The following is an 18,407-nucleotide window of genomic DNA, read 5'->3' on the forward strand; positions in this document are numbered from 1 at the left end:
GGTGTGGCAATAATAATGGAAAAAACTGTGGGTATACGGGAGCAGAAAAAAAGGTTTACACTGATAAAAACTCTGTTGTGGTATTTTACAGGCAACGTGACGTCCAATCCCTTCCTCCCTGCATTACGCTAGAAGGTCAGCCCATACCTGTAAAAATGAGCACAAGTTTCTGGGTGTTTTACTCGAACAGAAACTCACCTTCGTTCCGCTTATCAATATTACTAAAAATAATATGCATGAAAACAATGGTAATTTTAAATGTCTTATCCCATCAGTCATAGGGAATGGACACGAAGTATCTGCTCGCGCTTACAAATAGCATTGTAAGGTCAAGGATAGACTATGGATACATTGTATATCAGTGTGCAAGCAAAACAGCACTAGAAATGTTCGACCCAATATAACACTTGTCCTTCGTTTGCCACAGGTGCATGTCGAACAAGCCCCATTCCATCCTTTTATGTTGAATCCAATCAGTGGTCCTTAGAGTACCAGCGCACTTACACAGCCCTGCTGCATGCTGCAACGATCACTTCGCTAAACGAACACCATTTTAACACCATTATGAAGAATCAGACTAGTATTCAGCTTTTTTAAAAACGACTGCACCTGTATTCAGGAGTTGGTTGCTCCGAGGGACATTTGCCCAATTCAGTGTGACATGTCCTTCAGAAAAATACATAATAAAAATGTACCAAAATTCGTTATTTCTCAGCACTTTCTGTCACTCAATGACAAATACAAGGCTGCTGAATTCTACACGGATGCCCCGAAAGCTTTCACAGCCGTCTCTTGTGCTGCGAATGACCCCCTATACACTTCGTTCACAACAATGAACACGAACACTAGTATGTTTACTGCAGAGGCATACGGTATCCTGTTAGCTTTGAACCACATTCTCCAAAAGAAGATTAATAGCTCAGTCATCGATACAGACTGTATGAGTGCTCCTCTAAGGCTGTCATCTATGAAAGCTAGTAAAAACCCAACTTCTAATGCTGTTTTAAAAGCTCAGCACTCGGATTACAGTCCCATGCTTGCTGTCAGAGTGTGCTGGGTTCCGGGCCACTGTGGCAATGCGGGGAATGGAGCCGCTGTGCAAAGTGCAGAAGAAGCTGCCCTTCGTTACACCATAGACATAAACCTTGTTTCATATCAAGAAATCAACCTTTTGTGAGGAGGAAGCTTAGATACCACTAAAAACAATATTGGAATAAAGAAATAAGTAATAAATTACGGCTTATTATACCTAAAAGAAAAACGCCTCCTGCCGAGAAACATGCAACATCCATAGAGGTGGCCTTACCCAGGCTTACAATTGGCAACAGACACATCAGGCATTCATACTTGTTAATTGACGCAGGCAAGCTGTGGTTCCATCGATGCGGGGGGCAGGTTTCTGTTCTTGAAACTTCCTTTTAATCAAGCTTACACATATAACATCCCCTTGCATTATTCAATATTATTATCAGACCGTCCCATGTTCTCTTACAAAAAGGTTTTTAGTTACCTAGCTAATGTAGGCTTTTTAAAATACAGGTTATATAGCCCATGACCTCACCTGTGTTCATTATGTGTTTTAAAATGGGGGCAGAACCTGAGGCTTTACACCCTAGTTGCCTGCACTCACTATGTTTTAGTACAATCCTACACACCATTCTACACACATTCTACATTCTATGACCATTTCTACACACCATTCTACACGCATTCTACATTTTATGATACTACACACCAATAATATAATCCTACACACAGCGCGTGCTCACGCGCTCCTCTTCACCTCAGAGCGCTCGCCATCCTGCTGCGAGACAAGGAGGGCTTAGGCTGGTGCGACTCGCGTTGCGCCAGTACATTTGTCAATATCAGACAGAAGGGTGATTGGCCTATACTTTACGGGGACTGTGGCCCTGCCCGACGTGTACTAAGAAGATGGTTCCTCATGGACGGGCGGTTTGGAGTACGTTGCTGAGCAAGTGATAGGCCCATAATCTGACAGAGCAAAGGTGCGCAAACATCATATTTACCCTACACAATGATGCAAATAACCTTGTCGCATCGCACCTGCTTTCGCGAAGCGAGACTGCGAGTAGCCGACCCAACATCACTGTCCCGTAAGGTTGGCAATTTGCAATACCTCACCTGTTGGACAGGAAGCCCCATTTGCAGTCGCTGTCAGAAGATATTCAGTAGGGGAAACAAAATGGCGTTCCTAACGTTCAATGCGGTTCTTTGGCCCGACAAAAACGCGTCCCCGTCATTGAGCGTTAGTATTTTGCGTTCGTGACATGTGTGTAACCCAACCTCACGGCCGAAGCCCACAAAAACAGATCACACAAAGGCTTTCACGGCACCTTGTGCATTCTCCAATAATGGAAGGTGGAGGTTAGTGAGAAAAATCTACATAATGAGAATTATCTTCAGACCGACCACTTGTCACAGGAAAAGTGCCTTGAAATTGTCCTGGTTTGAGAGATTTCTGGTCGATGTCAGTAGCTGAAAAAAGCTGCGCGTGATTTGAAGAACCACACTACGTGGTCGGTTACACAACTACTCGCGCCTTTCATCATGATACCGCCTGTAATAAGATGAGAGTGTCAACTTTTTTCCGTGTAACTCCTGTTTTATGTCTGATAGAAACTCCCAATGTGTCTGTAGAAGGTTGGTCAAGCTGCGTGGCCATTTTGTGACTTGAGGTAATTCTTTTGAACATCTCAGTCGGCAATCACCTATGGTAGTATATAACCGTAGGAACAGCGACAGAACGACGGGCGATACACAAACAAAACGGCACACCCACTTGCAAAAATTTGTGTTTGTTTCTCTGTCCCACTTGTCACGCTGTTTTCATTCGTACGATTCCTGCGCCCCCTAGTAATGGTTAGTTGTTAGGTAAAGGACACATGCCATGGGCGAAACTAGGGGGAACCGCAGGAGAACCACTGACTACTGTGCAGCCAGAAATTCTGAACGGAAGTACAAAAAATCGGCATAGGCAGTGAGTGTCTCTACTTGACGGATTTTCTGTTATAGTAAAAAACAGTTATTATAGTCAATTAAAGTGACTTTAATTGCCATTACCATTGATAGGTATGGTAAGAGTTTGGGGATTTTCAGCAAAGTTCCTGAGTGTCACGTGCACAAAATCATTGCTGTGCTTATTGAGATATAGCCTTTATTGGAGAAAGCGTCGCGGCTCGTATTTAAAGGATAAAATGTATTGTACCCACCCATCTAAATTGTACCCACCAAGCTAAAAAGATGTGTGGCCAGAGGGGTCATCAGGACAAACTGAGCAAGTTGTTTCGCTACTCTCTCTGTCTTTCCTCCCAGTTCAAATTTCGCCGAAAAAAGCGTGGCTTCAGCCCTATCTTCATTCAGTAGACATTCTTGGAGGAACGTACCTCTGGCTGTCTCGGTCGTTCGAAAAAATTTGGCCACACCGGGACTCTGTATAACGTAGACATTTTGGTATACTGATGGATGAGTCAGGTTCACATCTCGAAAACAAAACCACATGATAACTCATGCGCAGCCAGGCCCAATGTTGCAGACAATATGCTCTTTCTGGGCATTCGGCCGGCATACAGCGCTCTTTAATGAATCTAAGAGACACGAAAAAACTCAATCGCCACTAAGTATTGGTATTAGTGAAAAATCTTTATTTTGCCCAGGTAAAACTATACCATGGTAAATGTTTCCTGATATAAAAAGAAATAAACAACCGTCATAAGAAATGAAGTTCGAGCACTAAAACATGTCAATACCAGTTTCCTTTAAAATGAGCGCGTATGGTATGTGGCTTACACGCAGTCAATGATGACGTCAGAACGATTCTGGCTCTGAAGTAAGGAAGGTGAGGGCCGATGTCGTGGTGTTACGAAACTTGACGGTTTCCGAAACGTCCGTTGTGCTATTCTCCGCCTTGTACGCAGGAAAGAAAAACCTGTAAACGTTAAAGGAACAGCAATCAGGGCCAGGAATTTCCGTTGCAGAAGTTGCTACTGGTTCCTACTTATCAAACAGCGGCTGTTGTCAATCATATTTCAACCTCCCGTGGAATAATTCTGAGGTTTGAGTCAGCCACGAAATAAAGAGTACAATGAACCAGAGATGTTCGTGCAGCACTATACGTCAACTGCTATTTAGTGCTTTGGGATTTTTTCAACTGAAGAACCTGCATTTGTGCCTGCACTGAGCGCTCGCGAGCACCGATGAGGCTACGTCGCCTTCGGGCGGCTACCGCGCTGCTGGGTCCCCGCGCGCCGTTGCCGCCTCGCCGGGTCTCTCCCGGACTAGCTCGTGGATGACCTGATGTACTGCTCAGAGCTGACCTTCCGCGTTTTCGCTCCGTGCGGCTGCTTCCAGTCGCGGTGGGAGCCTTCCTGACTTGGCTTCTTCTGGGTGCTTGCGAAAATCCCACATAATGATTGTGTAGTTTGCTGTTTCTCCTCGGGAAAATTTCAACTGGTCAGTCGGGGCGTCTCGGGGTACATGCGATCAATCACTTACGGACTGGGTACCGAGCCGGTCTGGAGCTGTTTAAATGAAACGGCTTGTTCTGTACTCAAACCTGGGGACGGGGCGGGAGGGTTCTGCAAGCCAAGAGGAAAGGCTCCGTTATTTCGCAATGCTCGGTAATACGGTCTTCGGTGCTGAACCATGTGGGGCGGTCTGCCGGGGTGGTGTCCGTGAGTGCTCAATCCTCAGCGTGTGCCCTCTCTTCGAGGTTGTCGTTTCGGTCGGACACGTTGCCCGCGGGCGTGCGTTAAGATCGTGCGCCGTGTGTGCCGCGTTGATTCTGACTTTTCAACAGTTTTCCTCAGCCGTCTGCAGAATGCTGGCCACTCAATTTGTTACCCTGCCTGTGGCGTACTTGTGTACTGCCTCTCACTAGTCACACAGCACATTGTGATAGTCGCAGTCCGAGGTGGCCAGAATGGTGGCGACCTCCTCAGCTTGTTTCGCCTAGGCGCATCTCATGGTGGCGGCCTTCTGCACGACACCGGTCGAGCCACCCACGGCTGTCGTCAAGCCGTTCTTGAGAATGGGTGGCTGACCAAAACGACGGATGTAGGAAAAGGTTACCAAGAATGCGAGCTGTCGTGAAAGGTAATATTTATAATAGGGTAAGAACATATTCGCGGTACTTGAAAATGGTAACACCGGAAAACAACGTTTCAGGTGTGCGGGGGTAACCGTATATATACGGTACTGCCCAAGTAGACAGACTCGCTGTCTGCCGCCCTGATTGAGCCTTGGCTGACAGCCGCGAGCTTTCCTCGCGGTGCTCAACACTTCTACTATTTTGTGGGCGAACGGATCCTTCCGTATAAAAGCCACTTCCCTATCTGTCAGAACGGGCATGTATCCTTTTAGATGCGACAGCATCTCATTCACTCGCTTTGTCCCTCCATACGGCGTTGTCCGTCCACACCCCTCTCCATACACTATAAAAAAAATAATAGTTAGCGACGCCCGGCTTCGAACCCATGACCCTGTGGGCGGAACGCGAGGTACACGGTGCTCCTCCCACTGTGGCACAAAACCGAGACAGAATCAAATGCTATGAACGCGCCTTATATCCTCGACTCATTCAAACTACGTCTGGATGCTACTGATACCACGCATGATGGGCCAATGATTAACACTTGCAATAGAAGAACAGAAGCTCCCACTTACAGCAACAATGATGGAGTAAAGGTCATTGCGACAGCGAAGCCCCAAGCATACCACTTAGAGAGATTGACCAAGATTGGCCAATAAAACATAATAGTAATCATAAAATAAAATAATCATACGCGTTCCCGACACGTTTCACGAAATTTCAGAATCAATCCAATGGAAACACCAAGTGAACCTCACGATGCGTCGCATCTACACAGGGTTCCCCTCGCGGGGTGGTGGGAATTTTTTACATAACTATCAGGATTCAGAGTCTCAGTACTCTTTTTTTCTCATTGTTATGTGCCGCGGACCGCGGCCATTACTCGAAGCACGTCACGTGACATTTGTTTACGCCTGCTAACTAACATTTTCGTGCTAACATTTTCGTGCCGCTGTTTTGCCGCGTGCGTGCATCCTTGAGTAAATCGTGACTTTAGAAGTGCAGTGTGGCTGTATGACACGCTAAGAGTCACGTTTTAAGCCACAGACAGAGGAGCTATGCCGCACTGCCCCATTTCCAAAGGCCAGAAAGTAGAAAACACCTGCTTCGCTTCCCCCGTGGATAAAATGACAGTGCCTAGCGTAACGTAAACCCATTAGAAAGGCGAAGCTTGGTTAAAGGCTCAAGCAAAGCGTATAGCCAGGAAATAAATCTTAACGAAGTGCAGTCTAGGGCGACTTGGTAGTACATTTTAAAAACTAGCTACAGCGCGAATAGAAATAAGGACGCGGAAAAACAACGAAACGAGCGTTGACTTCTAGCTTAGTTTATTAAGACAAACCTAGACCCTTTTTCGCTCGGTATTCAGGTTAACAACGATCAAAAATTAAGAATAGAAAAAAAAAACAAGAAAAAAACAAGAAAATCACATATAGCCCAGGTTAGCACACCACCATGTAAGCAGCCATTAGCGCACATGGTACAATGCACAGGGGGGATTAAAAGAAATGCGAACCATGAAGCGTACAGCCTCCGACGGATACTGCACCGTCTGGCTGCGAAGTCAGTAAACTGTGCGCATGCGCACTCCTTCGAGAGCGTTTGAGAGTGTGGCCTACATTATTGGGAAATGATTGATCGAGAGGCGACGCCGGTCGTTTATTTTGAGGCGGCTTTTCACGCTGCGTCGCCACTGAGCAGGATGATCGTTGAAGGACACCATGCTAGCTGCATTCAGCCTGCTGCGCGCTTGGCTCCCAAATGAGTAGATAACAGGATGCTCAGTGGCGACAGAGCATATCAAGACGCTTAAAAATAAATGACCGGTGTCGCTTCTTTATTAGCATTTCCCCTATAGTAGACCACACTCTCAAACGCTCTGAAAGAACAACGCATGCGCGCAGTTCACTGCACTGACAGTGGAACCAGACGGTGCGGCATGCGGTGGAGGCTGTGTGCTCCGTTGTTCGCATTTATTTTAATCCCCCCTGTACATAAACGCCAAGCTACATCATACCCGATTTAAAGCACGTGTTGGAAAAGAACTATATATGTTGTTGGGACACCGTGGCCGATAGCCGGCTTAGTATTTAGTACCCCGCCTTTAAATTTCGTGTGCTTCAATTGTTTCTCGCGTACTTTCCTTGTATATTTATTAAAACCACGAAATCTACTCTGGCGTAATCGAGGCTCACCTTGTCGTACCATCGCGCTACTTCAAAATCTTCGAAACGTGAAAGCAGCAGGTATGGTTGCACGCAAATCTCGGGCAAATTTTACCTGCAAAGGTTGGTAGCGATACCCTGCGTAAAGCTGGCCACACTGGCCCGCACACACGCACGCACGCACGCACGCACACACACACACGCACGCACGCACGCACGCACGCACGCACACACACACACACACACACAATTCAGGTAGTATATGCGCGCGTGCGTCACTTTTGAAATCTTGGTTATGTTGAACAGGTTATGTGTCTGCGAACCACAGGGACCGATACGTTAAAGGGACACTGAAGTGCATTTGTCAAGCTCTCGGTTTTGCTTGCGCTGCGTAGACTGGCTCAAATGAACACTTTTCATCGTTTATCTGGTTGATAAGTCAGTAATTCTTTTATAAAGCGCGAAAGAAGAAAAACTACATGCGCGCTTTGTGGCGGCCGCACCAACTAAAGGCTGTTATGTCAGGAGGAGATGCACCTTGATCGGACGATATCCAAGGTTAGCATTCAAACAAGTTTCGATTTCGGTACTGTAAAACAACATGCTTGACATCCGACGACATCGTTGGATTGGCATTCTCGATATCTCAGTAATCGTCGTACTGCCCTTCTGCCATGTTGTCGGCTGTAAAATGCCTAAGATAAGCCTGCCAGGACGGCTAGGAATCGTAGCAATCACTAGCCGAGGGCTACCCAGTGGATAAACGCCCTCCGCGTCACCACAGATGCTCAGATGCGGGCGCATTTTCCCTATATTTGGAGTTTGTCACACTCAAGACTGTGTTGCAAAAAGCGCGTTCACACCAGGCCAAGGGTCTGTTGATTCCGTCATGTGCCCAGTGCCCGCAAGCAGCCCCTGCTTGTGGCAACAGTACGCCAACGAGAACTCGCTAACGCGTGTTACGTGAACTAGATTGCGGAGCAGTTTACGGTACGGCCCAAAAAATGGTGAACTCAGTGTAGAAAACATCGGCCAAAAAAGAAACGCCACCTTACAAAAAAAAAAAAAACAGTGTACCCTACGGGTTCGAACCTGTAACTCGCAAAATAAAATTCCTAGCGCTCTAGACCACTCGGCCACAAGCCACGGCTTGAATTGTTGCAGATATAAGGTATATAATGTATAACCAGTTCAAACTAGTATATCAAGCATTTCAAGCCGCTTAGGTGACTATTTCTTGTATAGCGCTCGTGCAGTAAGCGTCCGCCAAATTTCTACAATATCTGACGTCTAGCAATTGCATGTCTTAGGCGGAAAAGCGCTCGCAGATGTGTGGTGGTGTTGCTGACCGCTGTGCTCGTTCTGCCAGCGCAAAAAGTGCTTCGTGCTCCCTAGTTTAACGCGGTACGGTAAGAGTATTAGTTGATTTTATTTCCTTAGTACGTATATTGACTTCGGTGACTCTTCTCCCGCCTTCAAATTGCCCTAGATTTTCCTACAGGCGTACCAGTCAGCGAAGCGTCGCATGTGCTATTGTGCAGCGCTTGTGTGGAGCGACCTTGACATGGATCTACATAGAGTGTACAAACTAACAAAGTAACGAAAGGCCCATTCTTCCATTCACAAATGTGTCGTGAATTCGTTTAAACTGAGCGAACGAATTGCTAGGACCCGTGGGCGCCGGCGGTCGAAACGTGGGGCGGACTGACTCTGCCGGATGGTCGGCGAGCCGTGCAGTAGCTCAGTCAATGGCCAAGCCAAGTCATCTCCTCCTGAAGTTACACGAAAACGCCACTGAAAATGGGTGAGGATGCCGAGAGTAGGACAGCATTTTCGAATTGATTCTTTACTAAATAAATTCTCGTAAATGAGCTCAGAATGGTCGAAACCTCGTCTATTGACTATGAACTACAATTTGCGCCAGTAATCCCGCAATGTTTACAAATATATTCAGTGTCCCTTTAAACGCTTCATACATATCTATTTATGATCGCTGGTATGCGCAGAGGACTGTGCTCTGAATGAATTACGTTTTTGTGCACATAAACACACGTTCTGCCTGGAAAATAAATTTTCTATAACTGGCGCTGTTTCAACAATGTAAGACAATCTGCAACGCTTGTTAAAATTAGGATTGCTGATCCAGTGGTCGTAACTTCGTTGTTGCTGACGGATACAGCTGAAACTTCTCATCTGCTGCCTTGATCTGTCGCAAAGACCTGAGCTGTGCAAGTATGCAATGTCAGGTGCATGACATTTCCTGCCAACGTGCACAAAAAATTGCAAATCGTTCTTGGGATTTATTCCGCAGGAGGGAACAAGAGGATCTTAAAATAAAGATGCGTCCGCGGATCCAAAGAGCAGACTGATGACTAGATGACGTGATTTATCAACAACCTAAATATAAACTTCACAGAGCCAGTTTAACAAACTCGCCTCAAAAACCAAGCAAACATTTCGTGACCGAAATTGAAGGACATAAACAAGCCCCAAAGATTAAAATTATTGCCACAAATGTGTGTGACGACATCAGATTTTTATGCGAGACTATAATGACTGACTCGTTTTTGGAAGTTCGAGATGATGGTGCTCCGCGTGGCAAAGCTCGCAAAGAAGAAAACGCTTCCGGTGGTTGTAAACGAACTGTGGTCCCCAACGCTGTAAAGCGGATGTTTATCCAATTGCGCCTGACGGGCATGATATTCGTGTGCAAAGGTTGGGAAGTTATCCTTGAACAGCGTCGTTGCGATGGACGCCAGCATTGCTAGGCAGCATGGAGGAAGAAAATGTTAGGAGGGAGCATGACGTCCGGCGGCACAGCTTTGGCAAGCCAACCTCCTCTGACGCCGCATTCTCCTCTCCTCGGGCTAAACCCGCGCAATGCATTATGGAAGATGCACCACTCTCAGGCCCGCGGTACCACTTAGTGGCTCCGGCTGACTCCACCCTCCACCGGCTTAGTGACTCGCCTCCTCCGGTGCAGGAGGAGGCGAGTGGCGTTGCCGAAGGCGCAGTACGCGATTTTTCGCCAGCGTTGCGCTCCCACCCTCTTATCCCTCGTATCGTGGAAGTACTGTCGCTGTTCAAAGCGACACGATACGTAGTTCCCATGCTCACGGAGCACTTTCACGAGCTGCGAGCCGAATTTGACGCTTACCGCTGGAACCCCGACCGGCTTTGCTCGGACGCGCCGCTGTAAACATTCACAAGCACGGAGCGGCCTACGGGTGCGTGGTGTTTGCCAGGTGTGCTTTGACGATTGCGTTTCCAATTTTGCTGGGAGTTATCGCGCCACCTTTCCTTTACATCATAGCGCTGTAACGAGTGTCCCATCAGCTGAGAGGTTGTGCGAGAAGCTTTGGTTTCGCTCGCGTGCGCATTTGCATACATTCGCCTTATCGGTGCTCCGGCATGGTGGCACGTTGCGCATGCCACAATTGTCGTGACGATGTCTGTTTTGCGTTGCTGTCTCCTTCACACAGAACACAAATAAGCCGGAATGGGAGTAAATGGCTTGTGTCATAACTCAGTACCAATTCGGAGTTTTCAACACTCCTTCCAATGGGAGTTTCGCCTTACTCCCATTATTTCGGCAGTTTTTTCAGTAGCATATGGGAGTTTCATTTTACTGCCACTACAATGGGAGTTTCCAGGGGTACCATTGGGAGTGTATTGTTTCCTCCAACTGGGAGTTTTCAGGGAGCGCATTGGGAGCAGTGTTGACCTGCATTCGAGGTTTTTTTTGTGTGTGTTTTTGTGCGCTTCATATATATGCGCTGCAGTGGAATTTATTACTGCATTTGGGAGTTCTTAATAAGGGCACAGGCCGCATTTTTATTTTTCGTTGGGGATCACGTAATTTCTAGTCTTTTTCCGCTTCAAACGTTGAATGGCGAAACGTGAAAAGTTTGTTTTCTGCACAGTCAATTTATTGCATAAAAATTACATGAAGACGATATACGTGTGAACACGTTAATAAGACAATAAAAACACTGAATCAACGAACCACCAACATCGAGAACACAAGGTATCTTGGTAAGAACTTTATCTACTACAACACTCCTCAACGAAAAAAATTTAAGCCATTTGCAAACAATGAGGTCAGCATGTCGTCGGTGCGCTGTTTGCTTGCACCTGCCTCCCAAACGCTGACGTTGCCGCACCCCCTGGCACGTTCTTCTGGAAGCCACAGCAGCACATTCATTAGAGGGATAGCAAAACGCTTTAAATCTGCGGTAACAAATACATCAGCATATTGGGCATCTGACCTGAAAAAAAAAAAAAAACGGCACTGTAATGACGCTGAACTTGTCACTCTTGTGTCCAACTTTCCGTAATGTCTGAATGTTCGTTTAAAGCTACGCAAAATTGAACTTCTGTCCGAGACACCTGTGCACTAGTTCGTCAAAACGAAGTCTGCTGTTCAAAAAGGTGCGCGACCCTTGTGGCGACCAACTTCTCAAAATGCTTACTTTCCCTCTTTTCCTTGCGTGTAGTGTTCTGGGAACGAGCTTCAGGTTTTACCCCCCGCACTGCGCCTCTCCCCTCACCGAAAGTTAAGGAAAAATTTTGGTCGGTGTGACGCCTGCGCATGCTCCCCTTCAAAAAAATAAAAAAATAAAAAGCAGTCGTCTGTCGACTCTACAGAATGCTCCCTCGAATGGCGTTTGCTGGTTATAGTTACACGCGCCTAGCGTACGGAGAGCTCCCACGGGGCCCCGACCTTCTCCCTTTCCAGTGAAAGCAATTAATCGCCGGCGGCACGCGGCAGTCACCCTCCTCGTAGCAGGCGCGGCTGGCACCACACCTACTTCTCAAGAAAAGCGGCGGCCCTGCGACGTTTGACCGGCCAACTTCACCCTCGCTTGCCAGTAAGCCACAGACACAGCCTAACAAAAACACCTAACAGCCATCTAGAGTTCGGACAGTTTTCATTCTGCTTGCGGGTGTGAACCAGTGAGTGTTCTGCTCGAGACCCGCGCAAATACGCATTGCTTTCACACCGTTCGGCCTCCCCAATGACGTTCCGGGCATGGTGCCGTCTTTCACGCACAACGCTCACCTCCAGTGGCAGAGAATCGCCCGTGCAGTGGCGCGGGAAACACGTTGAGTTTATTTGACGCTAGAAGGGGCACAAGTCTCCCAAAATGTTGCGTACAATAAAAAACGTGAAAATCTTACCTTCAACCACCTCGCAGAGGCACAACCGCGTTGTTTTTAACGAGCCACTCTCAGCGATCACTGCATTTAGGCCTCGCGTCGGCTCGAAGGTCGGTGACACGGAGGCGACGTTGCAGTCCGTCGCACGTCAGTCCAGGCTGGTTCCACAATGTTCGCAACGAGCTTTGGTTGTTGGGAAGCACTTCACATCCGTTCGTCCGGCCGCAAGTTCACACTGGCAATAAATTTTCGGGGACGCTGGAGCTCACACGACACACGACACCAACTGGCAGCCATTTTGTAAGGACGCGTAGAGGAGGAAGGGGTGAAGGAGGAGGAGAAGGAAATGGAGGTGGCGTGGGAGTTTTTAATACTCCCATTAGGACAAACGCAGTAATCACAGCCAGATACTGCGTTTTGCGAAGAGGTACAACCGTGGTAAATGCGCTTATTTACGACGGCTTGTGGCCCCCGGTGTAAACTGGCAGTTTTTCCACCATCATACTACCACACGTGGGAGCAGGTCGCCTGTCGTGAGGAGTTTAAACGACGTATTCCAGCCAAGAAACTCCCATTCAGGCTAACTTGTGTTTTGTGTGTTCAGTGCATTAGAAAAGAAAAGGTGCAGAACCACTGACGTTGGCTGCGGGCGCGGGAAGAACAAATCATTTTCCGCCTCGCGTCGCAGGCAAAACGCGGGCTGGTTGTCCGAGTACTGCTCAATCCGTGCGATAGGTATATGGGTAACGAACGCTAAATTACGCCTGGGAGGTGAAAATATCAAATTACCAGAATCAAGGAAGTGAGGTGTGTTTGTGAAATAAAATGCGAGGCACGGATGTCGTACTCTGACATCTCCGCTTTTGCACTGCGGCGGAACACGACACTTCGACTGCGGCGCACTTCGACGGATCCCTGCAGAGCTCAGTAAATAAAGATGTTTTCTGTCTCTCCCGTCCGAATACTTTGCCTGCACGATCAGCCCGCTGCGTGTTTAGGGTTGCAGGCAGCGCTGCGCGCAACGCCCGGACGGGGACTCGTCGCCGAAACCCGAATACCCGGACGGCCCGGCAACCAAACTGAACGACGCAGCATAGCTGGCATAGCGCGGGCAGGCGGGCGGCCGCGTGAGGCGCAAAGAACTACCGCTTGCCTATCACGTGAGGCAGGGCATCTCCCATCAGTCTTTCCTTTTTATTTTTTATGAATAGGCTTCACGATAGTCACGTGACGCTCCCTCCTAAACTTTTCTTTCCTCCATGCTAGGCAGCTCTGCACGCCGGTATATGGGAGCGTAACTTCAACTACGCGCGCTACAGACTCATGTCCCTGCTACCGCAGCGCAGTTGGCTCGGACGATGCTGTTTATAGGCCACGATGAATGCTGGGAGATGATCAGCGGATTTGAAAGTTACCCTGACCTTGATAGCAGATAGCAGATTCGCCAGCGCAACTGAATCTGTTTATGGTATTGTTACTCTTTATGTGATGAGGGTGATTCTTGAGCTTCTTTTAAATTCGCAGCATGCCCAACAAGGTGATTGCTTGGGGTTCGGTTGGTGTTGTGTCAGGGGATGTGTTGGGTTTGATCGGGTGTCGGTTTGTTTTTATTGGAGATGGTATTGGGTTTACTTAAGGGTAGATTTGAGGATTGGAGCTTTGGTTTCTATTACGCTGTTTGGTGACAAGCTCTTGTCGCACTACTTTTCTCATTACGGGGTGAGTTGGGTAGTTTTTAGTGGTTGCGCATAATTTATAAGTTTGAAAACTGCACAAAGCGTTCAGGAGCCGAAACCTTGATTGGCGCACATTGTTTTTATCTGGTAACTTAACTTCGACGCGATACGAGGATTTCAATCGTTTGGAACCTCAAGTATGCCGAGCACATCAACAATCAATCAATTAGTAAATCAATCAAACACTGAATAAATCAATCGATCAGTCAATCAATCAATCAACCAATCAATCAACGCAAACATTGATGACAGGTAGGAGTTGCTTAAAACAGCGTTTGATACTTTTCATAAAACCCCTCAATTAACCACTAGTTTTCAGAGAAGAGAATGAAACTTTTTTTATGGCACCTGGAATTTCTAGGCTTCGCCCAGAAGCCCCTGGGCTTTTGAAGCATCATATGCCACTTGGATGGCCAGGAGGTGATCCTCGAGGTTGTAGTTGCGCACTACGGTGTCCCACTGCTCACTGTTAGTAACATTGTGACCTAACGTTGCTGTGCGCGAACATTGTCTTAGCATGTGTGCTCGGTCCATAGCTGTCAACGAGCGGGCTCTGATGTGAGGTTGTCTGCAGAAGTCGTTTAACTCAATTACGGATGCATGTTCCAATGGGAAGCGAGCCCGGGTAAGCTGAATGTCGTGATCTATATCATCAACCTATTTACACCACTGCAAGGAAAAGACATCTCTCACAGATATCCAATTACCCTTCCCGTGCTAAATGCGGCCAATTTATCCCTGAAAACTTCTTGGTTTCTTCCGCCCATCTAACTTTATGCTACCCCTTCCGTGCCACCCTGCCTTCTCCAGGGATACACACTGTTACCTTTAATGATCAACGGCTATTGTTCCTTTCCATTACATGCCCTGCCCACGTCCATTTCTTCTTCTCAATTTATACTAATATGTCCTCAAACCGCTTTTGCTCCCTGACTGACTCCGCTCTCTTCTTGTCATTTAATGTCACCCCTATCACCTTCCATTCCATTGCTCGCTGAGTTCTCCTCATTTTCTGTTGAAGTTTTTTAGTCAGCTTCCAGATTTCTGCTCGTAGGTCAGTACCGGTAAGATGCAGCTGTCATACACTTTCTTCTGCAGGGACAATGGCTGACTGCCATTCATTATCTGAGAATACCTGCCGAATGCACTCCACTTCATTCTTATCGTCCTAATTACCTTTGGCTCATGGTTGGCACCCGGGGTCACTACTTGGCCTAAGTGGATATATATGCCTACGACTTCTACTGGCTCACCAGCCATCTGAAACCACGGTGCTCTCCTGAGGTTACTGAGCATTACTTTAGTTTTCTGCTTATTATTTTCAGACCCACGATCTTACTTTCCTTGTCAAGTGCAGTAGTCATGCTTTGCAATTCGTCCCCAGAGTTACTTAGCATGGTAACGTCGTCAGTAAATCTCAGGTTACTAAGGTATTCTCTCTCAAAACTTACGCCCACCTGTTTCCACTAGAATGTTCTGAATACCTCTTGTAAACACGCTGTGAATAAAAATGGAGAGATTGGGTCTCCTTGTCTGACGCCTTTCCTTATAGATACTGTAGTGCTATACTTGTAGAGCACGATGGTAGATGCGGACCCATTGCATGTATTCTCTAGTACTCTTACGTAATGCTCCTGTATATACTCATTCCGAAATGCCTGAATGACTGCGGAGGTTTACATGTGAGGCAAATGCTTTCTCACAATCAATTAAGGGTATATTGAATAATTGTAGGGTTTAAAGCGCCGCCGCAACGCAGGCGATGAGGCGTGCCGTAGTGGGGGGCTCCGGATTAATTTTGACCACCTGGGGATCTGTAACCTGCGCTGAAATCTCGCACACACGGGCGGTTTTGCTTTTCGCTTCCATCATAAAACCAGCCGCTGGGGCCGGGAACGGAACCCGCGACTTCATTCTCAGGAGCGCAACACCTTAGCCACTGAGCCACCGAGGCGGGTTACTGGACATGAAGGAATGCGGATGCTATGTCGGAACCTTCTGGGCATAGCTACTCGCCGCGTCGTGCTGCAAAGGTGGTTAATGCCAAAAGTTTCTAAAATGTGGTGCCCCGTTTGGCTGTTAGCTAAACGCTCATGCTGTCGAGTTCTTCGGTCCTTAGTGAGCCTCTCTAAACTTTTAGTCTGTCCGAGAGCCTCAAACCGCTCAGTGGAAATGTTAAGCGGACGGTCGATGGCCTGCTTGTACGCTCTTATGAGCGGAGCGTTTCATTTGATTTTTTTTCTTTCCGATGTAAGAGAAGGTAAGGAACAACGTAGATCACTATGCTTACAAGAAAACCCTGGAGCAGACGAACAAGTGTTTAGTGGAAGAAATGTGTGGGCCCATACAGTTACCTCGGAGTTGTGTCGTCGTCTGGAGTGCCAGTCGCGTTGAGGAAGGCAGCACTAGCCTGCGCCCGGACGAATGCTGCTCCGATGACCGTGAAGAGTGCCATCACCAGGGCTCCAATGACGGCGGCGGCGAGGCGGAACCAGACCGGTCGGCTAACGGGCGGAGGAGCCTGCATGCAAGTTAACAGTTTTTAAGCGCTTAATCGAGCAAGTTGCCATATTTACACGCATAATGATCGCCCACCTGAAGTTTGTCGTCAAACTACGGTTTTTTGTAATTCCCGCGCAATGAGCACACCCCAAACTTGTCGCTGCAGTATGTCATATGTGTGCAGACTCTAGCTGACGATGATCCTGCTCACCTCTGTTTTCTTCTTCCCTTTCAAAACAGACATGGCTACGTTATTGCCGCAGATTTGCTGATATTAGTGCATCGGCAAGCATGCATTCAATACTGATGAGTAAGAAAGTCTCACTAAATGCACATAATGTACTCACAAGACAACGAAAAAATGCGCTCTGCTTGCTGCGTCGGCCCCCATGTCTGTTTTTATGACCAGCACTGTGACAGCGGCAGCAACTTATTGGTTGCCCCTTTGTCACCTCGCAGCAAACTCGTTCCGGCGCATTCCGTAATTCACGAAAACCCTGCATTTTGCGTCATTTTGCAAAGTGGCTGGTGGCGGTGTGCTGAGTTTTATTATGTTTTTATTATTTTTGTTATGCTCATGAGACCTATCGTAAAAATTCTGACACTCAACTTGCTTGCAGTTTCTGTTCTCAAAAGTTTTTCACGAGAAATTTACCCCGTGTAGCGAACATACCCGTAAATTTGCATCAAATTTTTTGGAAAAAAAGTGTGATCATTAGGCGAGTACATACGGTACTTGGCATGAACCAATCTGTGAGATAGACTAAATAGTGTTCTAGAAATCACAGCGCTAAAGTCAATAGAGATTCAGCATACATGTGTGTACCGGGAGCCGGCTCGGCATGTGTCTGTTGCGACGGATTCAGTCGCAGAACGCGAAGACGAAAGAAACCCCGCAGAAGTGGGAGAATGGACGAAGCAAAGCGCGCGCCGCCGCCGCCGGGGGCGGTCAACTGGGACCACCGGCGGGGTCCGCGCGCGCGCCACATATGGTTCTTGTTTCACCAGGGAACGTGGCCCTCTCTCCCTCGAAAGAAGGGACCGCGGCGGCGGGGAGCGGGGGGCCAGTTGGTTCGTTGAAAGCATGTAAGACAGAACGCTGTAACCTTCTGTACATCTGTATAAAGAAATCCTGTTGTTTTCCTTTGCACTCGAACGAGTAGTGGTGTTTATTGAACGACAGCGACCGAAAGGATCTACAGATATTCGCTACTACAAAAGTTTGGTGCCGAAACCCGGGATCTTGAAAGATGACCGAACTGTGAGTGCATCGGCGAGCAACAGGGATCGACTGCTCCGTTGAACGTGGACGACGATCGGAATGGAGATACAGAAGAAGAAACGAAAGACTCTGCGGGCTCAAGTAAGTCGACTCGTTGGCGAGGCAGAAAAGCTGCTACCGCTCCCTGCACCCAGTGCCGAAGAACTTGAAGTGCTGATAGAACGTCTTCTGCTTGTGGAGGCTCAACTGAAGGAAGTGAACGCGGCAATTGAGCCTTTACTGACCGATGAAGACGCAGAAGACGAGTTCACTCATGCCGTCGAGTACAGCGACAAGATCGTAACCTGCCTGGCGAGACTGAAAGGCAGGGTCAAACGAAGTTGCAACAATAACTCAGGTGGTGGCAACTCCGAACAAGACAGCAACGCAACAAGAACAAGGACAGCAACGGCGGCAAAAATCAAACTCCCAAAATTGGAGCTTCTAAAATTCAACGGAAACCGAAGGAATTGGCA

The 18,407-nt window shown here is 47.7% G+C and overlaps 2 protein-coding genes across 2 annotated transcripts in view; both read right to left on the reverse strand.

Moving 5' to 3' along the window:
• Window positions 1-18,407, reverse strand: part of LOC144149832 (N-acetylated-alpha-linked acidic dipeptidase 2-like) — a 380,783-nt gene that overhangs the window by 157,426 nt on the left and 204,950 nt on the right. The gene's annotated exons all lie outside the window — the stretch shown is intronic.
• LOC144149013 (uncharacterized) overlaps window positions 1-18,407 on the reverse strand; it is a 134,021-nt gene that overhangs the window by 89,354 nt on the left and 26,260 nt on the right. The window contains exon 2 of the mRNA XM_077680544.1: window positions 16,523-16,689. Within this exon, the coding sequence (XP_077536670.1) occupies window positions 16,523-16,689 (167 nt within the window). The remainder of the gene's footprint in view (window positions 1-16,522; window positions 16,690-18,407) is intronic.

This window comes from Haemaphysalis longicornis, unplaced genomic scaffold (assembly GCF_048455015.1).
Source record: "Haemaphysalis longicornis isolate Haplotype H1 unplaced genomic scaffold, Haemaphysalis longicornis Haplotype H1 scaffold_8, whole genome shotgun sequence".
Taxonomy (NCBI): Eukaryota; Metazoa; Arthropoda; class Arachnida; order Ixodida; family Ixodidae; genus Haemaphysalis; species Haemaphysalis longicornis.